This window comes from Siphateles boraxobius, unplaced genomic scaffold, assembly GCF_051911475.1.
Source record: "Siphateles boraxobius isolate OS27281-9 unplaced genomic scaffold, OSU_SipBor_1 204, whole genome shotgun sequence".
Classification (NCBI taxonomy): Eukaryota; Metazoa; Chordata; class Actinopteri; order Cypriniformes; family Leuciscidae; genus Siphateles; species Siphateles boraxobius.
In genome coordinates, this window is record NW_027508816.1 from 2,658,626 (window position 1) to 2,683,781 (window position 25,156).

Genomic DNA, 25,156 nt, shown 5'->3' on the forward strand with positions numbered 1-25,156 from the left:
TGTCTGTGTGAGAGTGTGTGTGTGTGTGTGTGTGTGTGTGTGTGTGTGTGTGTGTGCTGTACTACACATCAAGTGCTGTGATAGGTGGTTTGTGGCTTATCTCATGCATATTAATTAGTCCATGCTGACTTTTGGGGTGTAAACTCATCAATATTCATGAGACAACCCTTCAGCTCATCTAAACTTACTGTACATTTACACCTTTTTTAGCCGGTTGCATAAAAAGTAAGACTTGACTGATTGCCCCTTGACTCACTGCTGGTTGGTCATACTAGTACTTAAGACACAGTCTTCACAGAATGGCTATGTTTTTGCAACTGGCCCCTGTTTACTAAATGTAAATTGATGATCTTATTGTGAACGATTCATGTTTCACTTTTATTTTATTTATTTTTAAAATCGTAATGTTAAATCAAAATGTCCTGACCAGTGAAGCGTCAGTCTTCTCTCTGGTGGCGTATGCAGATTCTCCAATCATTTAGTCTGGTTTAAGCTCCGCCCCTGCATACTTGAGTGACACGCCCACATCCCAACATCCAATCAACAACCTGGAACCAATTACACTCGGATGTATGTTAACAATATTAAGGAAAATATCGGTCTCTACTACAATTTCATCGCAAATGTAATGCAAGTAATTCACCTTTTCTTGTTTGAAATAACTTCAGATGCCAAAAAGTTCCCATTAAATTATGAAAACGTTATTTCTCTGAACGTTCAAAAAGTTTTTTAAATGTTTTGAAAACGTTTTTTCTTTACGTTACGGGATCATTCCATTGTATCATTATGTGAATGTTACTTTTGAATGTTCTCTGAATATTCCGAAACTAGTAACGTTTAAAAAATGTTAGATGAACATCTAACTAAATCATTACAGAAAAAAACAAAAGTATAAATAAAGTTTTGAGAACATAATATATGTCATAATGCATATTTTCATAAATAATTGTGACTTAAGTTAAAATGCATTAAATTTTTCAGATTTATTGTTACATCTGAAATTGGTCATTTGTCATGTGTTTGAACATTATGCTTTCAAAAGGTGTAACAATCAACAGATTTGTAATATGTATGTGGTTATAATTTTTTATGATATACATTCCAAGGCATAATTTATGCATTCAAATACTCTTCACCACCCGAATTAGTTGGCAAAACTCAAATCATTTGAGGTAATCAGTTACATCATTTTTTTAAGTTAAGAAATGTAAAGTTTAATTAAGTAGAACTTTTAATTTTTATTTTGTACTCATATATTTTAATTGCTCTTAACTTGACATATTTGAGTAAGATAATTCAGACACAATTTAAGATTATCATGTAATCTCAATTTAAATATTTTTAGTAGTGGAAACTTGGGTAGCTTTAACTAGCTTATTTAATAAATGCTACCTTGCTAATTAGTACCAAAGTGCTTTGATTGCATTAGCATAGCATAGCACTCGATGAATGAGTAAAGCAATTTAAAACATTTAACATACACTGTTCTCAAACCGAGCTCACGCTCCACTCTTCACATGATGGAAACCCCCCAAAAAACCAACAACAAAACATTAAACGCTACTAAATCTCCCACTTAACATTAATCTGGCACAACAAAACAACATAATATACGTAACACTTAATTTTAGCATTTACTCTCTCTTTTAAGTGTCATGGCAAAGCATGCTGGGAAATAGAAATCCCAGCCCAGTTTCCTGTTAAATTTAAGTTTGTCTAAATTAAAAGAAACAAGTTCATAGAACTCAAAACAATGAAACAATTCAACTTACTGAAAATGTGTCAGTTTTGTGAAACTCAAAAGAAAAATAAAGTTTTAAATACTCATAAAATTTTATTTGCTGGAACTAATTTGTATAATTTGAGTTGGCCCTACTCAAACCAATTAACTATTTTGAGCGTTAGGGTTTACAGTGATTTTCAGCTCACCCATCAGTAAGGACGCGTGCTCATGGTCTAGTGTTGATTGTCTCTGTGATGTTCAGGGTTCTGTATGGAAACAAGATCACGGATCTTCCCAGAGGAGTGTTTGATGGACTCTACGCCCTCCAGCTGCTGTGAGTGTAACAGGTGTAGATGATGAAAACCAATGAAAACTGCTCACTGTTGATGTTGTTTCATCCGCGTCTCTCTCTCTCTCTTTTTTCCTCATGTGTTTCCAGGCTTTTGAATGCAAACGAGATCCACTGTCTTCGTGCAAACACCTTTACGGACCTGCAGAATCTCTCGCTGCTTTCTTTATACGACAACAAGATCCAAACGCTGGCCAAGGGCACCTTCACCTCACTGCGTGCGATACAGACCCTGTGAGCACACACACCTTTACACTCTTATCAAATCAATGCAGAACTTTTGTGCATGCTTAACGCTTATTGATATCTCATGCATTTAAATTTAGTGGTTATATTTTTATAAAAACATGCAAAATAAAGTGTTGCTGATGTAGTTCTGTTAACTGTCACCCCTTTTGGCCTAAAGTTGGTCTCTTTTTACTCAGCAGATTATTGTAGAAGTGAAAGCGCTTCATGAAATTTTATGTTTTACAAAAGAAAGTCTAAGAAATTATAGAAGTTTAAGTTTGTAAAGCCAATGTGCTGTACTAAACTTGATTTATTTTTTACCAAACATACATTTTACAAAATAATTTGCTATGAAATCAAAGCCATATCTAACGTAATTGTGTTTCAAATTTGAAGTTGGTATCGCAAAAAATTGAGGTTCGCGTGAGGTTGTGTTAAGACGCTTTACCAAAAACAACCACCGGGTGACAAACACACTCCATTATGTCCTCCTGTTCCAATTAATACATTTCTGTCACAATATCACTTCTATCATAAAACAGAAGCCAAATATGGAACCTTGAGTCTTGACCTTTTCAATTATGTGTGTTTCGTCAAAATTATAAAAAGATTTAATTATGAAATAGTGCAGTAAATTGAGCTAGATTTTAAACATGACTCCGCCCACTCGGGGTAGGAGCCTGCTAAAAGATTTAAAGCACTCAAAATGTTGAATTTTGAGTGTTTAAGCTTTCAAATCTAATTTATGCAATATGTAGAGTTACACTTTTTAGGTAATGAATACAGTTGTGTAATTTCTAATCCGTACCGTTTACATTTCAGAATTAATCTATCCCACAATGTTCTGTAGATGATTTAAGGTTACACACACACACACACACACACACACACACACACACACACACACACACACACACACACACACACAAATACAGATATAAATACAAATACAAATACAAATACAAATACTCTGAACATACTTAAAAATTTCCAGCAAATGACAGATTCTCATCTAACAGAAATATGGGTTACACTTTATTTTAAGGTGTGATTGTTACAGTGTAATTATATATTTAAGTGCTGAGTAATATTAATTTACAACATGTACTTACTATAGGGTTAGGGTAGGATTAGGGTTTGGATGAGGGTTAGTTGCATGTAATTATGCATAATTTACTGTTGTTACTATGGTAAGTACATGTAACATATGTAACAAGGACACTGTAAAATAAAGTGTTACTAAAATATGTTCTATGAACGATCTGCTAATAATGTTACCATTAAGTTATGAAAAAGTTTTTTTCTAAATCTTCTCTGAACGTTAAAAACGTCAATTTTTTTAAATGTTCTAACAAACGTTAAGGGAACATTTCATTGTATTATTCTTCCAACATTATGGGAATGTTACTTTTAAATGTTCTGAAACAAGCAGTAACAATAGAGGTTATGCATTAACGTCACTTTCCCGTGGGAACACACTCCCTCTGCCGGACTGAGTGGCAGAAGAGCTGAAATACATAAAGCAAATTTGCCTGTGAATGCTTTATATAAATACAATATAGGTCCAAATCCATGTGATCACTTATATCAGTGTCATATATATCATCATATCGTCTAGCCCTAAAACTTGTGTAGTTTTTTGTCAGTGTTTATTTAAGAACATACAATTATACAGAATATAAGATAGTAAATATTTAATTGATGAGTTGTCAATACAATATATAACAAAACAATATATAGGGTAGGATTTTACTCCTTAATTCACCATATTGACACAAAATGATAACTGCAAATCTTTCTCTGTCTGGATCCAGTTGTTTCTGTGAATTGCAGCGATCCATTCACTTCTCTGTTCTGTAGCTTTCAGCAGTCTGTAAAAATATACCTCCGATTTCTTGTCAAATATATTTATACAGTAAATCTCAAAGCTCTTTCCCGTTTCAGATGTGTTTTGAGTGTTTTTCACGGCAATCACACCAAAAACTAATACTGACACTCAGTGTTTCTGCCCCTCAGTGTTTCTGCCTCTGTGTTTCTGCCGCTAAGTGTTTCTGCCACTCAGTGTTTCTGCCGCTCAGTGTTTCTGCCGCTAAGTGTTTCTCCCATCAGTGTTTCTGCTCCTCAGTGTTTCTGCCGCTCAGTGTTTCTCCCATCAGTGTTTCTGCCGCTCAGTGTTTCTGCCACTCAGTGTTTCTGCCGCTCAGTGTTTCTGCCACTCAGTGTTTCTGCCCCTCAGTGTTTCTCCCATCAGTGTTTCTGCCGCTCAGTGTTTCTGCCGCTCAGTGTTTCTCCCATCAGTGTTTCTGCCCCTCAGTGTTTCTGCCCCTCAGTGTTTCTCCCATCAGTGTTTCTGCCGCTCAGTGTTTCTCCCATCAGTGTTTCTGCCGCTCAGTGTTTCTGCCGCTCAGTGTTTCTGCCGCTCAGTGTTTCTGCCACTCAGTGTTTCTGCCGCTCAGTGTTTCTGCCACTCAGTGTTTCTGCCCCTCAGTGTTTCTCCCATCAGTGTTTCTGCCGCTCAGTGTTTCTGCCGCTCAGTGTTTCTCCCATCAGTGTTTCTGCCCCTCAGTGTTTCTGCACCTCAGTGTTTCTGCCGCTCAGTGTTTCTGCCGCTCAGTGTTTCTCCCATCAGTGTTTCTGCCCCTCAGTGTTTCTGCCCCTCAGTGTTTCTCCCATCAGTGTTTCTGCCGCTCAGTGTTTCTCCCATCAGTGTTTCTGCCGCTCAGTGTTTCTCCCATCAGTGTTTCTGCCGCTCAGTGTTTCTGCCGCTCAGTGTTTCTCCCATCAGTGTTTCTGCCGCTCAGTGTTTCTCCCATCAGTGTTTCTGCCGCTCAGTGTTTCTGCCACTCAGTGTTTCTGCCCCTCAGTGTTTCTGCCACTCAGTGTTTTCGCCGCTCAGTGTTTCTGCCTCTGTGTTTCTGCCGCTCAGTGTTTCTGCCACTCAGTGTTTCTGCCCCTCAGTGTTTCTCTCATCAGCGTTTCTGCCGCTCAGCAATTCTGCCGCTCAGTGTTTCTGCCACTCAGTGTTTCTGCCGCTCAGTGTTTCTCCCATCAGCGTTTCTGCCGCTCAGCGTTTCTGCCGCTCAGTGTTTCTGCCACTCAGTGTTTCTGCCCCTCAGTGTTTCCGCCACTCAGTGTTTTCGCCGCTCAGTGTTTCTGCCGCTCAGTGTTTCTGCCACTCAGTGTTTTCGCCGCTCAGTGTTTCTGCCGCTCAGTGTTTCCGCCACTCAGTGTTTTCGCCGCTCAGTGTTTCTGCCGCTCAGTGTTTCTGCCACTCAGTGTTTCTGCCCCTCAGTGTTTCCGCCGCTCAGTGTTTCTGCCTCTCAGTGTTTCTGCCCCTCAGTGTTTCCGCCACTCAGTGTTTTCGCCGCTCAGTGTTTCTGCCTCTCAGTGTTTCTGTCTCTCAGTGTTTCTGCCACTCAGTGTTTCTGCCCCTCAGTGTTTCTGCCGCTCAGTGTTTCTGCCACTCAGTGTTTCTGCCCCTCAGTGTTTCCGCCACTCAGTGTTTTCGCCGCTCAGTGTTTCTGCCGCGCAGTGTTTCTGCCACTCAGTGTTTTCGCCGCTCAGTGTTTCTGCCGCTCAGTGTTTCCGCCACTCAGTGTTTTCGCCGCTCAGTGTTTCTGCCGCTCAGTGTTTCTGCCACTCAGTGTTTCTGCCCCTCAGTGTTTCCGCCGCTCAGTGTTTCTGCCTCTCAGTGTTTCTGCCCCTCAGTGTTTCCGCCACTCAGTGTTTTCGCCGCTCAGTGTTTCTGCCTCTCAGTGTTTCTGTCTCTCAGTGTTTCTGCCACTCAGTGTCTCTGCCCCTCAGTGTTTCTGCCCCTCAGTGTTTCCGCCGCTCAGTGTTTCTGCCCCTCAGTGTTTCTGCCCCTCAGTGTTTCTGCCTCTCAGTGTTTCTGCCCCTCAGTGTTTCCGCCACTCAGTGTTTTCGCCGCTCAGTGTTTCTGCCTCTCAGTGTTTCTGCCGCTCAGTGTTTCTGCCACTCAGTGTTTCTGCCCCTCAGTGTTTCCGCCGCTCAGTGTTTCTGCCTCTCAGTGTTTCTGCCCCTCAGTGTTTCCGCCGCTCAGTGTTTCTGCCCCTCAGTGTTTCCGCCGCTCAGTGTTTCTGCCTCTGTGTTTCTGCCGCTCAGTGTTTCCGCCGCTCAGTGTTTCTGCCTCTCAGTGTTTCTGCCCCTCAGTGTTTCCGCCGCTCAGTGTTTCTGCCTCTCAGTGTTTCTGCCCCTCAGTGTTTCCGCCGCTCAGTGTTTCTGCCTCTCAGTGTTTCTGCCCCTCAGTGTTTCCGCCAGCTCAGTGTTTCTGCCTCTGTGTTTCTGCCGCTCAGTGTTTCCGCCGCTCAGTGTTTCTGCCTCTGTGTTTCTGCCGCTCAGTGTTTCCGCCGCTCAGTGTTTCTGCCTCTCAGTGTTTCTGCCCCTCATTGTTTCCGCCGCTCAGTGTTTCTGCCTCTCAGTGTTTCCGCCGCTCAGTGTTTCTGCCCCTCAGTGTTTCCGCCGCTCAGTGTTTCTGCCTCTCAGTGTTTCTGCCCCTCAGTGTTTCCGCCGCTCAGTGTTTCTGCTCCTCAGTGTTTCTGCCACTCAGTGTTTCTGCCGCTCAGTGTTTCTGCCTCTGTGTTTCTGCCCCTCAGTGTTTCTGCTCCTCAGTGTTTCTGCTCCTCAGTGTTTCCGCCACTCAGTGTTTCTGCCTCTCAGTGTTTCTGCCGCTCAGTGTTTCTGCCCCTCAGTGTTTCTGCCGCTCAGTGTTTCTGCCCCTCAGTGTTTCTGCCGCTCAGTGTTTCTGCCTCTGTGTTTCTGCCGCTCAGTGTTTCTCCAATCAGCGTTTCTGCCGCTCAGTGTTTCTGCCCCTCAGTGTTTCTGCCGCTCAGTGTTTCTGCCTCTGTGTTTCTGCCGCTCAGTGTTTCTACAATCAGCGTTTCTGCCGCTCAGTGTTTCTCCAATCAGCGTTTCTGCCGCTCAGCGTTTCTGCCTCTCAGTGTTTCTGCCCCTCAGTGTCTCTGCCTCTGTGTATCTGCCGCTCAGTGTTTCTGCCCCTCAGTGTTTCTGCCCCTCAGTGTTTCTACCCCTCAATGTTTCTGCCCCTCAGTGTTTCTGCCCCTCAGTGTTTCTACCACTCAGTGTTTCTGCCTCTCAGTGTTTCTGCCCCTCAGTTTTTCTGCCCCTCAGTGTTTCTGCCCCTCAGTGTTTCTGCCACTCAGTGTTTCTGCCACTCAGTGTTTCTGCCTCTCAGTGTTTCTGCCGCTCAGTGTTTCTGCCGCTCAGTGTTTCTGTCTCTCAGTGTTTCTGCCCCTCAGTGTTTCTGCCCCTCAGTGTTTCTGCCCCTCAGTGTTTCTGCCCCTCAGTGTTTCTGCCCCTCAGTGTTTCTGCCACTCAGTGGTTCTACCACTCAATTTTTCTGCCTCTCAGTGTTTCTACCACTCAGTGTTTCTGCCCCTCAGTGTTTCTGCCCCTCAGTGTTTCTGCCCCTCAGTGTTTCTACCACTCAGTGTTTCTGCCTCTCAGTGTTTCTGCCCCTCAGTGTTTCTACCACTCAGTGTTTCTGCCTCTCAGTGTTTCTGCCCCTCAGTGTTTCTACCACTCAGTGTTTCTGCCTCTCAGTGTTTCTACCACTCAGTGTTTCTGCCCCTCAGTGTTTCTGCCCCTCAGTGTTTCTGCCCCTCAGTGTTTCAGACAATCAGTGTTTCTGCCTCTCAGTGTTTCTGCCCCTCAGTGTTTCTGCCCCTCAGTGTTTCTGCCCCTCAGTGTTTCTGCCCCTCAGTGTTTCAGACAATCAGTGTTTCTGCCTCTCAGTGTTTCTGCCGCTCAGTGTTTCTGCCCCTCAGTGTTTCTGCCTCTCAGTGTTTCTGCCGCTCAGTGTTTCTGCTCCTCAGTGTTTCTGCCCCTCAGTGTTTCTGCCCCACAGTGTTTCTGCTCCTCAGTGTTTCTGCACCTCAGTGTTTCTGCCTCTCAGTGTTTCTGCCGCTCAGTGTTTCTGCTCCTCAGTGTTTCTGCCCCTCAGTGTTTCTGCCCCTCAGTGTTTCTGCTCCTCAGTGTTTCTGCTCCTCAGTGTTTCTGCCGCTCAGTGTTTCTGCCACTCAGTGTTTCTGCCGCTCAGTGTTTCTAACACTCAGTGTTTCTGCCCCTCAGTGTTTCTGCCCCTCAGTGTTTCTGCCGCTCAGTGTTTCTGCCACTCAGTGTTTCTGCCACTCAGTGTTTCTGCCGCTCAGTGTTTCTGCCGCTCAGTGTTTCTGCCGCTCAGTGTTTCTGCCGCTCAGTGTTTCTGCCGCTCAGTGTTTCTGCCGCTCAGTGTTTCTGCCGCTCAGTGTTTCTGCCGCTCAGTTTCTGCCGCTCAGTGTTTCTGCCGATCAGTGTTTCTGCCCCTCAGTGTTTCTGCCCCTCAGTGTTTCCGCCGCTCAGTGTTTCTGCCTCTGTGTTTCTGCCGCTCAGTGTTTCTGCCACTCAGAGTTTCTGCCACTCAGTGTTTCTCCCATCAGTGTTTCTGCCGCTCAGCGTTTTTGCAGCTCAGTGTTTCTGCCACTCAGTGTTTCTGCCACTCAGTGTTTCTGCCCCTCAGTGTCTCTGCCCCTCAGTGTTTCTGCCCCTCAGTGTCTCTGCCTCTGTGTTTCTGCCGCTCAGTGTTTCTGCCCCTCATTGTTTCTACCCCTCAATGTTTCTGCCCCTCACTGTCTCTGCCCCTCAGTGTTTCTGCCCCTCAGTGTCTCTGCCTCTGTGTTTCTGCCGCTCAGTGTTTCTGCCCCTCAGTGTTTCTACCACTCAATGTTTCTGCCCCTCAGTGTCTCTGCCCCTCAGTGTTTCTGCCCCTCAGTGTCTCTGCCTCTGTGTTTCTGCCGCTCAGTGTTTCTGCCCCTCATTGTTTCTGCCCCTCAGTGTTTCTGCCCCTCAGTGTTTCTCCCATCAGCGTTTCTGCCGCTCAGTGTCTCTGCCCCTCAGTGTCTCTGCCTCTGTGTTTCTGCCGCTCAGTGTTTCTGCCCCTCAGTATTTCCGTCCCTCAGTGTTTCTACCCCTCAATGTTTCTGCCCCTCAGTGTCTCTGCCCCTCAGTGTTTCTGCCCCTCAGTGTCTCTGCCTCTGTGTTTCTGCCGCTCAGTGTTTTCGCCGCTCAGTGTTTCTGCCTCTCAGTGTTTCTGTCTCTCAGTGTTTCTGCCACTCAGTGTTTCTGCCCCTCAGTGTTTCTGCCCCTCAGTGTTTCCGCCGCTCAGTGTTTCTGCCGCTCAGTGTTTCCGCCACTCAGTGTTTTCGCCGCTCAGTGTTTCTGCCACTCAGTGTTTCTGCCGATCAGTGTTTCTGCCGATCAGTGTTTCTGCCCCTCAGTGTTTCTGCCCCTCAGTGTTTCCGCCGCTCAGTGTTTCTGCCTCTGTGTTTCTGCCGCTCAGTGTTTCTGCCACTCAGAGTTTCTGCCACTCAGTGTTTCTCCCATCAGTGTTTCTGCCGCTCAGCGTTTTTGCAGCTCAGTGTTTCTGCCACTCAGTGTTTCTGCCACTCAGTGTTTCTGCCCCTCAGTGTCTCTGCCCCTCAGTGTTTCTGCCCCTCAGTGTTTCTGCCCCTCAGTGTTTCTGCCCCTCAGTGTTTCTGCCACTCAGTGGTTCTACCACTCAATTTTTCTGCCTCTCAGTGTTTCTACCACTCAGTGTTTCTGCCCCTCAGTGTTTCTGCCCCTCAGTGTTTCTGCCCCTCAGTGTTTCTACCACTCAGTGTTTCTGCCTCTCAGTGTTTCTGCCCCTCAGTGTTTCTACCACTCAGTGTTTCTGCCTCTCAGTGTTTCTGCCCCTCAGTGTTTCTACCACTCAGTATTTCTGCCTCTCAGTGTTTCTACCACTCAGTGTTTCTGCCCCTCAGTGTTTCTGCCCCTCAGTGTTTCTGCCCCTCAGTGTTTCAGACAATCAGTGTTTCTGCCTCTCAGTGTTTCTGCCCCTCAGTGTTTCTGCCCCTCAGTGTTTCTGCCCCTCAGTGTTTCAGACAATCAGTGTTTCTGCCTCTCAGTGTTTCTGCCGCTCAGTGTTTCTGCCCCTCAGTGTTTCTGCCTCTCAGTGTTTCTGCCGCTCAGTGTTTCTGCTCCTCAGTGTTTCTGCCCCTCAGTGTTTCTGCCCCACAGTGTTTCTGCTCCTCAGTGTTTCTGCACCTCAGTGTTTCTGCTCCTCAGTGTTTCTGCACCTCAGTGTTTCTGCCTCTCAGTGTTTCTGCCGCTTAGTGTTTCTGCTCCTCAGTGTTTCTGCCCCTCAGTGTTTCTGCCCCTCAGTGTTTCTGCTCCTCAGTGTTTCTGCTCCTCAGTGTTTCTGCCGCTCAGTGTTTCTGCCACTCAGTGTTTCTGCCGCTCAGTGTTTCTGCCACTCAGTGTTTCTGCCCCTCAGTGTTTCTGCCCCTCAGTGTTTCTGCCGCTCAGTGTTTCTGCTCCTCAGTGTTTCTGCCGCTCAGTGTTTCTGCCACTCAGTGTTTCTGCCGCTCAGTGTTTCTGCCACTCAGTGTTTCTGCCCCTCAGTGTTTCTGCCCCTCAGTGTTTCTGCCGCTCAGTGTTTCTGCCACTCAGTGTTTCTGCCGCTCAGTGTTTCTGCCACTCAGTGTTTCTGCCGCTCAGTGTTTCTGCCACTCAGTGTTTCTGCCGCTCAGTGTTTCTGCCGCTCAGTGTTTCTGCCGCTCAGTGTTTCTGCCGCTCAGTGTTTCTGCCGCTCAGTTTCTGCCGCTCAGTGTTTCTGCCGCTCAGTGTTTCTGCCCCTCAGTGTTTCTGCCCCTCAGTGTTTCCGCCGCTCAGTGTTTCTGCCTCTGTGTTTCTGCCGCTCAGTGTTTCTGCCACTCAGAGTTTCTGCCACTCAGTGTTTCTCCCATCAGTGTTTCTGCCGCTCAGCGTTTCTGCAGCTCAGTGTTTCTGCCACTCAGTGTTTCTGCCACTCAGTGTTTCTGCCCCTCAGTGTTTCTGCCCCTCAGTGTCTCTGCCCCTCAGTGTTTCTGCCCCTCAGTGTCTCTGCCTCTGTGTTTCTGCCGCTCAGTGTTTCTGCCCCTCATTGTTTCTACCCCTCAATGTTTCTGCCCCTCACTGTCTCTGCCCCTCAGTGTTTCTGCCCCTCAGTGTCTCTGCCTCTGTGTTTCTCCCGCTCAGTGTTTCTGCCCCTCAGTGTTTCTACCACTCAATGTTTCTGCCCCTCAGTGTCTCTGCCCCTCAGTGTTTCTGCCCCTCAGTGTCTCTGCCTCTGTGTTTCTGCCGCTCAGTGTTTCTGCCCCTCATTGTTTCTGCCCCTCAGTGTTTCTGCCCCTCAGTGTTTCTCCCATCAGCGTTTCTGCCGCTCAGCATTTCTGCCGCTCAGTGTCTCTGCCCCTCAGTGTCTCTGCCTCTGTGTTTCTGCCGCTCAGTGTTTCTGCCCCTCAGTGTTTCTGCCCCTCAGTGTCTCTGCCTCTGTGTTTCTGCCGCTCAGTGTTTCTGCCCCTCATTGTTTCTGCCCCTCAGTGTTTCTGCCCCTCAGTGTTTCTCCCATCAGCGTTTCTGCCGCTCAGTGTCTCTGCCCCTCAGTGTCTCTGCCTCTGTGTTTCTGCCGCTCAGTGTTTCTGCCCCTCAGTATTTCCGTCCCTCAGTGTTTCTACCCCTCAATGTTTCTGCCCCTCAGTGTCTCTGCCCCTCAGTGTTTCTGCCCCTCAGTGTCTCTGCCTCTGTGTTTCTGCCGCTCAGTGTTTTCGCCGCTCAGTGTTTCTGCCTCTCAGTGTTTCTGTCTCTCAGTGTTTCTGCCACTCAGTGTTTCTGCCCCTCAGTGTTTCTGCCCCTCAGTGTTTCCGCCGCTCAGTGTTTCTGCCCCTCAGTGTTTCTGCCCCTCAGTGTTTCTGCCTCTCAGTGTTTCTGCCCCTCAGTGTTTCCGCCACTCAGTGTTTTCGCCGCTCAGTGTTTCTGCCTCTCAGTGTTTCTGCTGCTCAGTGTTTCTGCCACTCAGTGTTTCTGCCCCTCAGTGTTTCCGCCGCTCAGTGTTTCTGCCTCTCAGTGTTTCTGCCCCTCAGTGTTTCCGCCGCTCAGTGTTTCTGCCCCTCAGTGTTTCCGCCGCTCAGTGTTTCTGCCTCTGTGTTTCTGCCCCTCAGTGTTTCCGCCGCTCAGTGTTTCTGCCTCTCAGTGTTTCTACCCCTCAGTGTTTCCGCCGCTCAGTGTTTCTGCCTCTCAGTGTTTCTGCCGCTCAGTGTTTCCGCCGCTCAGTGTTTCTGCCTCTCAGTGTTTCTGCCCCTCAGTGTTTCCGCCGCTCAGTGTTTCTGCCTCTCAGTGTTTCTGCCCCTCAGTGTTTCCGCCGCTCAGTGTTTCTGCCTCTCAGTGTTTCTGCCCCTCAGTGTTTCCGCCGCTCAGTGTTTCTGCCTCTGTGTTTCTGCCGCTCAGTGTTTCCGCCGCTCAGTGTTTCCGCCGCTCAGTGTTTCTGCCTCTCAGTGTTTCTGCCCCTCAGTGTTTCCGCCGCTCAGTGTTTCTGCCTCTGTGTTTCTGCCGCTCAGTGTTTCCGCCGCTCAGTGTTTCTGCCTCTCAGTGTTTCTACCCCTCAGTGTTTCCGCCGCTCAGTGTTTCTGCCTCTCAGTGTTTCCGCCGCTCAGTGTTTCTGCCCCTCAGTGTTTCCGCCGCTCAGTGTTTCTGCCTCTCAGTGTTTCTGCCCCTCAGTGTTTCCGCCGCTCAGTGTTTCTGCTCCTCGGTGTTTCTGCCACTCAGTGTTTCTGCCGCTCAGTGTTTCTGCCTCTGTGTTTCTGCCCCTCAGTGTTTCTGCTCCTCAGTGTTTCTGCTCCTCAGTGTTTCCGCCACTCAGTGTTTCTGCCTCTCAGTGTTTCTGCCGCTCAGTGTTTCTGCCCCTCAGTGTTTCTGCCGCTCAGTGTTTCTGCCCCTCAGTGTTTCTGCCGCTCAGTGTTTCTGCCTCTGTGTTTCTGCTGCTCAGTGTTTCTGCCCCTCAGTGTTTCTGCCCCTCAGTGTTTCTGCCCCTCAGTGTTTCTACAATCAGCGTTTCTGCCGCTCAGTGTTTCTCCAATCAGCGTTTCTGCCGCTCAGCGTTTCTGCCTCTCAGTGTTTCTGCCCCTCAGTGTTTCTGCCCCTCAGTGTTTCTACCCCTCAATGTTTCTGCCCCTCAGTGTCTCTGCCTCTGTGTATCTGCCGCTCAGTGTTTCTGCCCCTCAGTGTTTCTGCCCCTCAGTGTTTCTACCACTCAGTGTTTCTGCCTCTCAGTGTTTCTGCCCCTCAGTTTTTCTGCCCCTCAGTGTTTCTGCCCCTCAGTGTTTCTGCCACTCAGTGTTTCTGCCACTCAGTGTTTCTGCCTCTCAGTGTTTCTGCCGCTCAGTGTTTCTGCCGCTCAGTGTTTCTGTCTCTCAGTGTTTCTGCCCCTCAGTGTTTCTGCCCCTCAGTGTTTCTGCCCCTCAGTGTTTCTGCCCCTCAGTGTTTCTGCCACTCAGTGGTTCTACCACTCAATTTTTCTGCCTCTCAGTGTTTCTACCACTCAGTGTTTCTGCCCCTCAGTGTTTCTGCCCCTCAGTGTTTCTGCCCCTCAGTGTTTCTACCACTCAGTGTTTCTGCCTCTCAGTGTTTCTGCCCCTCAGTGTTTCTACCACTCAGTGTTTCTGCCTCTCAGTGTTTCTGCCCCTCAGTGTTTCTACCACTCAGTATTTCTGCCTCTCAGTGTTTCTACCACTCAGTGTTTCTGCCCCTCAGTGTTTCTGCCCCTCAGTGTTTCTGCCCCTCAGTGTTTCAGACAATCAGTGTTTCTGCCTCTCAGTGTTTCTGCCCCTCAGTGTTTCTGCCCCTCAGTGTTTCTGCCCCTCAGTGTTTCAGACAATCAGTGTTTCTGCCTCTCAGTGTTTCTGCCGCTCAGTGTTTCTGCCCCTCAGTGTTTCTGCCTCTCAGTGTTTCTGCCGCTCAGTGTTTCTGCTCCTCAGTGTTTCTGCCCCTCAGTGTTTCTGCCCCACAGTGTTTCTGCTCCTCAGTGTTTCTGCACCTCAGTGTTTCTGCTCCTCAGTGTTTCTGCACCTCAGTGTTTCTGCCTCTCAGTGTTTCTGCCGCTTAGTGTTTCTGCTCCTCAGTGTTTCTGCCCCTCAGTGTTTCTGCCCCTCAGTGTTTCTGCTCCTCAGTGTTTCTGCTCCTCAGTGTTTCTGCCGCTCAGTGTTTCTGCCACTCAGTGTTTCTGCCGCTCAGTGTTTCTGCCACTCAGTGTTTCTGCCCCTCAGTGTTTCTGCCCCTCAGTGTTTCTGCCGCTCAGTGTTTCTGCCACTCAGTGTTTCTGCCGCTCAGTGTTTCTGCCACTCAGTGTTTCTGCCGCTCAGTGTTTCTGCCACTCAGTGTTTCTGCCGCTCAGTGTTTCTGCCGCTCAGTGTTTCTGCCGCTCAGTGTTTCTGCCGCTCAGTGTTTCTGCCGCTCAGTTTCTGCCGCTCAGTGTTTCTGCCGCTCAGTGTTTCTGCCCCTCAGTGTTTCTGCCCCTCAGTGTTTCCGCCGCTCAGTGTTTCTGCCTCTGTGTTTCTGCCGCTCAGTGTTTCTGCCACTCAGAGTTTCTGCCACTCAGTGTTTCTCCCATCAGTGTTTCTGCCGCTCAGCGTTTCTGCAGCTCAGTGTTTCTGCCACTCAGTGTTTCTGCCACTCAGTGTTTCTGCCCCTCAGTGTTTCTGCCCCTCAGTGTCTCTGCCCCTCAGTGTTTCTGCCCCTCAGTGTCTCTGCCTCTGTGTTTCTGCCGCTCAGTGTTTCTGCCCCTCATTGTTTCTACCCCTCAATGTTTCTGCCCCTCACTGTCTCTGCCCCTCAGTGTTTCTGCCCCTCAGTGTCTCTGCCTCTGTGTTTCTCCCGCTCAGTGTTTCTGCCCCTCAGTGTTTCTACCACTCAATGTTTCTGCCCCTCAGTGTCTCTGCCCCTCAGTGTTTCTGCCCCTCAGTGTCTCTGCCTCTGTGTTTCTGCCGCTCAGTGTTTCTGCCCCTCATTGTTTCTGCCCCTCAGTGTTTCTGCCCCTCAGTGTTTCTCCCATCAGCGTTTCTGCCGCTCAGCATTTCTGCCGCTCAGTGTCTCTGCCCCTCAGTGTCTCTGCCTCTGTGTTTCTGCCGCTCAGTGTTTCTGCCCCTCAGTATTTCCGTCCCTCAGTGTTTCTACCCCTCAATGTTTCTGCCCCTCAGTGTCTCTGCCCCTCAGTGTTTCTGCCCCTCAGTGTCTCTGCCTCTGTGTTTCTGCCGCTCAGTGTATCTGCCCCTCATTGTTTCTGCCCCTCAGTGTTTCTGCCCCTCAGTGTTTCTCCCATCAGCGTTTCTGCCGCTCAGCGTTTCTGCCGCTCAGTGTCTCTGCCCCTCAGTGTCTCTGCCTCTGTGTTTCTGCCGCTCAGTGTTTCTGCCCCTCATTGTTTCTGCCCCTCAGTGTTTCTGCCCTTCAGTGTTTCTCCCATCAGCGTTTCTGCCGCTCAGCGTTTCTGCCCCTCAGTGTCTCTGCCCCTCAGTGTCTCTGCCTCTGTGTTTCTGCCGCTCAGTGTTTCTGCCCCTCATTGTTTCTGCCCCTCAGTGTTTCTGCCCCTCAGTGTTTCTCCCATCAGCGTTTCTGCCGCTCAGCGTTTCTGCCGCTCAGTGTTTCTGCCGCTCAGTGTTTCTCCCATCAGCGTTTCTGCCGCTCAGCGTTTCTGCCGCTCAGTTTTTCCGCCCCTCAGTGTCTCAGCCTCTCAGTGTATCTGCCGCCACCCAGTGTTTCTGCCGCCACCCAGTGTTTCTGCCGCCACTCAGTGTTTCTGCCGCCACTCAGTGTTTCTGCCTCTTGGTGTTTCTGTCGATCTGTGTTTCTGCCCCTCTTTGTTTCTCTCCCTCTTTGTTTCTGCCACTCGTTGTTTCAGCCCTTCAGTGTTTCTGCCGCCACTCAGTGTTTCTGCCGCTCAGTGTTTCTGCCATTCAGTGTTTCTGCCACTCAGTGTTTCTGCCACTCAGTGTTTCTTCCACTCAGTGTTTCTGCCCCTCATTGTTTCTACCTCTCAGTGTTTCTGCCGCTCAGTGTTTCTACCGCTCAGTGTTTCTGCCCCTCAGTGTTTCTGCTCCTCAGTGTTTCTGCCACTCAGTGTTTTTGTCCCTCGGTGTTTCTGCCCCTCAGTGTTTCTGCCACTCAGTGTTTCTGCCACACAGTGTTTCTGCCCCTCAGTGTTTCTGCCCCTCAGTATTTCTGCCCCTCAGTGTTTCTGCCACACAGTGTTTCTGCCCCTCAGTGTTTCTGCCACTCAGTGTTTCTGCCACTCAGTGTTTTTGCCCCTCAGTGTTTCTGCCCCTCAGTGTTTCTGCCACTCAGTGTTTCTGCCACACAGTGTTTCTGCCCCTCAGTGTTTCTACCACTCAGTGTTTCTGCCCCTCAGTGTTTCTGCCCCTCAGTGTTTCTACCACTCAGTATTTCTGCCACTCAGTGTTTTTGCCCCTCAGTGTTTCTGCCACTCAGTGTTTCTGCCACACAGTGTTTCTGCCCCTCAGTGTTTCTACCACTCAGTGTTTCTGCCACTCTGTTTTTTGCCCCTCAGTGTTTCTGCCCCTCAGTGTTTCTGCCACTCAGTGTTTCTGCACCTCAGTGTTTCTGCCCCTCAGTGTTTCTACCACTCAGTGTTTCTGCCCCTCAGTGTTTCTGCCCCTCAGTGTTTCTGCCACTCAGTGTTTCTGCCACTCAGTGTTTTTGCCCCTCAGTGTTTCTGCCACTCAGTGTTTCTGCCACACAGTGTTTCTGCCCCTCGGTGTTTCTACCACTCAGTGTTTCTGCCACTCAGTGTTTCTGCCAAACAGTGTTTCTGCCCCTCAGTGTTTCTACCACTCAGTGTTTCTGCCACTCAGTGTTTTTGCCCCTCAGTGTTTCTACCACTCAGTGTTTCTGCCACACAGTGTTTCTGCCCCTCAGTGTTTCTATCACTCAGTGTTTCTGCCACTCAGTGTTTTTGCCCCTCAGTGTTTCTGCCCTTCAGTGTTTCTGCCACTCAGTGTTTCTGCCACACAGTGTTTCTGCCCCTCAGTGTTTCTGCCACTCAGTGTTTCTGCCCCTCAGTGTTTCTGCCCCTCAGTGTTTCTGCCTCTCAGTGTTTCTGTCTCTCAGTGTTTCTGCCGCTCAGTGTTTCTGTCTCTCAGTGTTTCTGCCGCTCAGTGTTTCTGTCTGTCAGTGTTTCTGTCTCTCAGTGTTTCTGTCTGTCAGTGTTTCTGCCACACAGTGTTTCTGCCCCTCAGTGTTTCTATCACTCAGTGTTTCTGCCACACAGTGTTTTTGCCCCTCAGTGTTTCTACCACTCAGTGTTTCTGCCACACAGTGTTTCTGCCCCTCAGTGTTTCTATCACTCAGTGTTTCTGCCACACAGTCTTTTTGCCCCTCAGTGTTTCTACCACTCAGTGTTTCTGCCACACAGTGTTTCTGCCCCTCAGTGTTTCTATCACTCAGTGTTTCTGCCACTCAGTGTTTTTGCCCCTCAGTGTTTCTGCCCCTCAGGGTTTCTGCCCCTCAGTGTTTCTGCCACTCAGTGTTTCTGCCACACAGTGTTTCTGTCCCTCAGTGTTTCTACCACTCAGTGTTTCTGCCCCTCAGTGTTTCTGCCCCTCAGTGTTTCTGCCTCTCAGTGTTTCTGTCTCTCAGTGTTTCTGTCTGTCAGTGTTTCTGCCCCTCAGTGTTTCTGCCGCTCAGTGTTTCTGCCGCTCAGTGTTTCTGTCTGTCAGTGTTTCTGCCACTCAGTGTTTCTGTCTCTCAGTGTTTTTGTCTCTCAGTTTTTCTGTCTGTCAGGGTTTTTGCCCCTCAGTGTTTCTGCCCCTCAGTGTTTCTGCCGCTCAGTGTTTCTGCCTCTCAGTGTTTCTGCCCCTCAGTGTTTCTGCCACTCAGTGTTTCTGCCTCTCAGTGTTTCTGTCTCTCAGTGTTTCTGCCACTCAGAGTTTCTTCCCCTCAGTACTTCTGCCGCTCATTGTTTCTGCCCCTCAGTGTTTCTGTCTCTCAGTGTTTCTGCCTCTCAGTGTTTCTGTCTCTCAGTGTTTCTGCCTCTCTGTGTTTCTGCCTCTCTGTGTTTCTGCCACTCAGTGTTTCTGCCACTCAGTGTTTCTGTCTCTCAGTCTTTCTGTCTCTCAGTTTTTCTGCCTCTCTGTGTTTCTGCCACTCAGTGTCTGCCTCTGTGTTTCTGCCCCTCGTTGTCTCTGCCTCTCTGTGTTTCTGCCACTCAGTGTCTGCCTCTGTGTTTCTGCCCCTCGTTGTCTCTGCCTCTCTGTGTTTCTGCCACTCAGTGTTTCTACCCCTCAATGTTTCTGCCGCTCCGTGTTTCTGTCTCTCAAGTGTTTCTGCTGCTCAGTGTTTCTGCCACTCAGTGTTTCTGCCTCTTAGTTTCTACCACTCAGTGTTTCTGTCTCTCAAGTGTTTCTGCTGCTCAGTGTTTCTGCCACTCAGTGTTTCTGCCACTCAATGTTTCTGCCACTCAGTGTGTCACAGTAAAATGGTAAATGGACTGCATTTATATAGCGCATTCACAGACCGAATGGCCACCAAAGCGCTTTACATATTTGCCTTACATTCACCCATTCATACACCGACGGCGGTGTCAGCCATGCAAAGCGCCACCCAGCCCGTCGGGAGCAGTTGGGGTTAGGTGTCTTGCTCATGGACACCTCGACACTTGGTCAGGTGGAACCGGGGATTGAACCACCAACCTTTCGGTTTGTAGACAACCTACATGAACCACTGAGCCACTGACGCCCCACGCATGACGTCACACGCATAAACACTGTGAACTTTGTTGCCAGAACATTCTGAGTTCGTTCTCTGTTAGCTGGGTTACAGATTGACTCATGTAAAGGTCAAAGCACAGGTCCTGCTGGATTGATGATATTGATGCTCTACATGAGGAACTGTGTGTTAGACCTGTGTCTTTCTACACTGCAAAAAAAATTCTCTTACTTAGTATTTTTGTCCAAATCCAGTCCAAACATCTAACAATTCTTAAATCAAGATGAATTTATTAGATTAGTAAAATGACATAAGAAATTAAAGCTGCTGTAGGTAACTTTTGTAAAAAAAAAATTGTTTTACATATTTGTTAAAACTGCCATTATGTCCTGACAGTAGAATATGAGTCAGATAATCTGTGAAAAAATCAAGCTTCTCTGGCTCCTCCCAGTGGTCCTATTGCCATTTGCAGAAATACACCTCTCCCGGTCAGAAACAACCAATCAGAGCCAGGAGGAATGTCTTAGCAGTGTCAATCACGCTGTGTACGCGCTGATCACACCCCTCTCTTGCACAGCACGTACAGTCGTTCAAACTCAAGATTGCCGGTGTGCTGCAGCTGTGCTAATGGCGGAGAAACAACCTAAACTGCCAATTTCTCGAGTGGCACCTGCTCATAAAACAAAGAGGTAAAAGGAAAAAGACCGATGACGATAAACAAGCGAAAAAGAAAGAATTAGACAGAGGCCATTGACTCGGTGTCAAAACTCTAGCAGCATAACATGTAGATAAAATGTCACGCACTGTGCTAAGCAACAGTTGAAACCTGCTAATTCACTGGCTTGTCATGTTGCTGAAATAATGTACTAGCAAACCTTATCTAGCATTACATATCGCTAGAATAATTACATACATACTGTAACGTTTGTTACCATTATATTAATGTTATCTTACTAGCTATTTATAACTTATAAAAGAGTGCAACGTTATAGTTACATGTATTGCAAAATACATAATGATTTGAGGACCAAGTTTGTAGTCAAAGTATGGGCAGGCCATAGTCAATGTAAACCATATTGTTGATGTTTCGTCCCTATTAGTGAATGTGCGATAACTGTTTATAATCCGCCGTCATTGGTGGCCCTGCTTACTATCCTGCACGTTCACGGCAGGCTCCGCTGTGGGGTAGGGCTGTGGGGGAAGAGCTGTGGGGGAGGAGCTGTGGGGGAGGGCTGTGGGGGAGGAGCTGTGGGGGAGGAGCTGTGGAGGGAGGGGCTGTGGGGGAGGAGCTGTGGGGGAGGAGCTGTGGAGGGAGGGCTGTGGGGGAGGAGTTGTGGGGGAGGGCTGTGGGGGAGGAGCTGTGGAGGGAGGAGCTGTGGGGGAGGAGCTGTGGAGGGAGGAGCTGTGTGGGAGGAGCTGTGGGGGAAGAGCTGTGGAGGGAGGAGCTGTGGAGGGAGGAGCTGTGGGGGAGGAGCTGTGGAGGGAGGAGCTGTGGGGGAGGAGCTGTGGAGGGAGGAGCTGTGGGGGAGGAGTTGTGGAGGGAGGAGCTGTGAAGGGAGGAGCTGTGGAGGGAGGAGCTGTGGGGAAGGAGCTGTGGAGGGACGAGCTGTGGGGGAGGAGCTGTGGAGGGAGGAGCTGTGGGGGAGGAGCTGTGGGGGAGGAGCTGTGGAGGGAGGGGCTGTGGGGGAGGAGCTGTGGGGGAGGAGCTGTGGAGGGAGGGCTGTGGGGGAGGAGCTGTGGAGGGAGGAGCTGTGGAGGGACAGCTGTGGGGGAGGAGCTGTGGAGGGAGGAGCTGTGGAGGGAGGAGCTGTGGGGGAGGAGCTGTGGAGGGAGGAGCTGTAGGGGAGGAGCTGTGGAGGGAGGGGCTGTGGGGGAGGAGCTGTGGAGGGAGGAGCTGTGGAGTGAGGGGCTGTGGAGGGAGGGGCTGTGGGGGAGGAGCTGTGGAGGGAGGGGCTGTGGAGGGAGGGGCTGTGGGGGAGAGGCTGTGGAGGGAGGGGCTGTGGGGGAGGGGCTGTGGGGGAGGGGCTGTGGAGGGAGGAGCTGTGGGGGAGGGGCTGTGGAGGGACAGCTGTGGGGGAGGAGCTGTGGAGGGAGGAGCTGTGGAGGGAGGAGCTGTGGGGGAGGGGCTGTGGGGGAGGAGCTGTGGAGGGAGGGGCTGTGGGGGAGGAGCTGTGGAGGGAGGGGCTGTGGAGGGAGGGGCTGTGGGGGAGAGGCTGTGGGGGAGGAGCTGTGGAGGGAGGAGCTGTGGGGGAGGAGCTGTGGAGGGAGGAGCTGTGGGGGAGGAGCTGTGGAGGGAGGAGCTGTGGGGGAGGGGCTGTGGAGGGAGGAGCTGTGGAGGGAGGAGCTGTGGAGGGAGGAGCTGTAGTGCAGCAGAGGGCAAGGGGGTTGGGCCTGTAAGTTGTGCTTGTTCAAATTTTCGGGCTAAGTCAAGGTTTTCTCAAAACTCCCTACTGCAGCTTTACCTCTTGTTTTCTGGGCAAATAAATAAAAATTAAGTGAGTTTTTGCTTAAAAAAATCAAAATGACCTGCCAATGGGGTAAAAAAAATAATCTTGTTTCTGTTTGAATTATTTTTCTTACCCGATTGGCAGTAATTTTGCTTTTTTTAAGAATCAATTCACTTAAAAAAAACAGGACATACTATCTTATGATGTCATTTTACTCATCTAGCAAATGCATTTTGATTTAATTATTTTTTGATATTTGGACTGGAAACCAGACAAAAATACTAAGTATGACGCCACTTTTTGCAGTGTAAGGTGAATGTATTTGTGTTGTTCTCAGTCATCTGGCTCAGAACCCGTTCATCTGTGACTGTAACCTGAAGTGGCTGCCGGATTACCTGCGCTCGAACCCCATCGAGACCAGCGGTGCCCGCTGTACCAGTCCTCGACGCCTCGCCAACAAGCGCATCGGACAGATCAAGAGCAAGAAGTTCCGCTGCTCTGGTGAAACCCTGATTATTTTATTCAATGCCGTTGCGTACAGCTACTATATCTTACATTTATGCATTTGGCAGACACTTTAATTCGAAACGACTTACATTGCATTTCAAGGTACACATTTACATTCTTATCAGTTCTTGCTTTCCCTGGGAATCGAACCCATGACCTTGACGTTGCAAGCGCCAACGCTCTACTGTTTGAGTACAGGAAAGCTACATGGCTACATATCTTGATGGCAGTAGCACAGTAAAATTAATGTTTTCTGCTGTACACAATGGAATTGAACTACTGTAAACATACATACTAAACAAAAAGAGCCTATAATAACACTTGAAACTCTTTGTTGTCTTCCAACATCGCTGGGATCCATTTTCCCATCATGTGTTTGTATTGTGAGATGCTGATTGCTGATTCTTGTCCTGTTGTGTCTCCATCACAGCCAAAGAGCAGTACGTCATCCCGGGTGAGTGTGTGTCCCATTCACTGTACATCACACACAGCTTTTCTTAATAGTCTGTGTTTGCACAGGTATTGCACACACAATACTATTTCAGCTTTTCAACTTTTCAACAATTTCACGTTCAACGTGTTACTTGCTGTTTCTTTGTAAATGTTTTTGAAATTGACTAACAATTTCGGTAACCCTTTATTGTGATAGTCCACTTTAGACAAAAATAACTACATGTCAACTAACTCTCATTAGAGTATTAGTAAACTGTTAGGGTTAGTAGAATAAGTTGACATGTAGTTGTCTGAAGTGGACCAATGGAATCAAGTGTAACCACAATTTCTGAGTGAATTTTTTTTAACAAAGTACACTCTTTGAATAAAAGGCTCTATGGGGACCTTAGGATTCTTGACTCGATTTTATTTATTTTTATGCCAAAAAGGTTCCATATTAGTAAACAATGTCTTAAAGTCCCCCTGTAGTCAATCATTTTATCCCTTAAAACTCGTCTTTGATCACCAAAATTCCGTGAAAAAAATGTCTTCATGGCTTAAAATATCTTGAATGTAACTCGACACCCTTGCCTCATTTAGTATTCGCGATCCTATGAATATGCAAATGAGCCCCGCCTCCACTCACTCACTCACTCACTCAGAGATCCACTCGTTGACGATCACACGTTGATCTGATTGGTTACAAGGTAGTTTGTGACGTCAGAAACACCAGCGATTTCAAAGCGTGTTTTTGAGACTGTCTTTGGTTCACTGCAGTTTTAAGCAGAAAATACTCAGCAATGCTGTCGACTTATGAATTTACACATGCTTTGTCTTAAAGCATATTAAAAACACCACATAGACACATAAACAACATTAAACGCTGGATTTTCACCACAGGGGGACTTTAAATGATGGCATAATACTTTCATGTTTAATGGGTTATTTAATTTGTTTCTACTCATAAAGTATGTTTACAAGCTGTTTAATTCATAGCATTTAATTAAAAGAAAAGAAATAATTAAAACTAAATTAATTGAAACTAAACCCATAGTGATGGAACCCTTTAAGGTTCCATATAGAAGCTTTTCTTCTAAGAGTGTAAGAAAGATTGAAGAAATGTAAATTTTCGAAGATCATCACTCGCCACATTCTGGAGTGTGTGTGTGTGTTCATTATTGAACACTAGTTAGATAACAGCCTTGTTCTTCGGCGCATGTAAACACTTCCTTTGTTAAAGCATTCTGACATTTTCCTCATGTTTCTTTTGGGCCTGAACCCCAAAACATGTGTTCGAAGAACGTTTTTCCGATCTGAATATTCTCAGAATGTACCTTTTGTTTTTTAATCCTTTAAAAACATTTCGGGATCATGTGAGCGTTAAAAAAACGTTTTCTCTATTTTATCATCTTCAAACAATGTGGCAATGTTACTTTTGAATGTTCTCTGAAAAAAAAGAAGTAACATTTAAAAAACACGTGCATGTCTCAGAAAATGTATGTATAAATAATGTTTTTGTGCTGCTAACGTTTTGAGAACATTATTTACCCTCTGGTGCTCTTATTATCTTTATTTAATATTTTGTATTTTTAGGGAATTTTATGGTATTAAATTATATCTATGCTTTATTTATAATCCATTTATTAACTTTTAAGCATAGACCTGAAAATTAAATTTCCAACTTAAATTGTCCTAAATCTTGAATGCTTTGAAGCAACAGACTGAAGTTTGATTTCTTTCCAAAGACGACACTTGGCAGATTATTGCTGAAGTGGAAAAAGTTTAAAAAAGTGAACAAAAAAGTAACATTATTTTTACGTGTATTATGAAAAAATTTAATTTTTATGTGAAATATATATTTTCAAAAACATGTTTTACTCCAAATCTGTGAGAAAATCAAAGCCATAAATATTAGCGATATCTCAAAAAAATTATCTTTCAGTGAGAGTGTGTTTGGCTGCAGTACCGATCGCTTCCACTAGAGGAAATTCATTTCCCATTCATTTCCAATGCACTCATTCTTGACCGCGAGGAGCACAAGTGTGACTATTTTTGTCAGGACCATTTAACCTGTTCACATCTTGTCCATGATGTATTTGTGTGTTCACACAGCCAGTGCTAGAACTTTTACCAAGTTTTGTACCATTCCGATGAAGAATTTTTTTTTTTTTTAAACGAATGTAACATTTTTCAGTCAAAAATGACCCGAGAGCACCAGATGTTAGGCCAGATAACTGGAAGAACGCTTGTTTGTAACTTTGAGAGAGTGTTTCCTGTTGACGGAGTTGTTTTTGCTGCAGGAACGGAGGACACCCGTCTGAACAATGACTGTAATAATGAGCCGGTCTGTCCCGCCAAGTGCCGCTGCGAGTCTAACGTAGTGGACTGTTCCAATCTGAGGCTGAACCGCATCCCTGAACACATCCCAGCATCCACCACTGAACTGTAAGACGCCGTCAGCCAATGTTTGTCATAAGAACGGATTCCAGAAGTCTGTTTGGTTAATCTCACTTTCATATGTTTTCACAAGCCGTCTCAACAATAACGAGATCACGACGATTGAAGCCACGGGTGTTTTCAAGACGCTGTCTCACCTGAAGAAGATGTAAGTCCGCTGAGGGTTGGGGATCGTTTCAATTTGATCAATTCCGATTCTTATCGATTCCTAATTTCGATTCCAATAAGGTAAAAACAAAAATTTAGATATCATTCACAATTAGTCTTATTGCAGGTTTAAAAGGTTTAAAAATACCATAGAAAAACAATTAGCCTAAGTAAAATAAATTTCAAGCATTATTAAAGACTAGTAAACACTCAGAAATTAAAAAAGAACAAATAAAAAATTAGCAATCGCAACAAATAGATACATCTGAACAAAGATAAGAT

At 47.3% G+C, this 25,156-nt stretch overlaps 1 protein-coding gene across 2 annotated transcripts in view; it reads left to right on the plus strand.

Annotated features, from left to right (window-relative positions):
- The window catches only part of slit1a (slit homolog 1a (Drosophila)), a 169,672-nt gene that overhangs the window by 83,981 nt on the left and 60,535 nt on the right, over positions 1–25,156 (plus strand). For both annotated transcript variants that reach the window (XM_077237610.1, XM_077237611.1), the window contains 6 exons: positions 1,986–2,057; positions 2,163–2,306; positions 21,669–21,832; positions 22,269–22,292; positions 24,571–24,715; positions 24,801–24,875. In XM_077237610.1, coding sequence (XP_077093725.1) covers positions 1,986–2,057; positions 2,163–2,306; positions 21,669–21,832; positions 22,269–22,292; positions 24,571–24,715; positions 24,801–24,875 — 624 coding nt within the window. The remainder of the gene's footprint in view (positions 1–1,985; positions 2,058–2,162; positions 2,307–21,668; positions 21,833–22,268; positions 22,293–24,570; positions 24,716–24,800; positions 24,876–25,156) is intronic.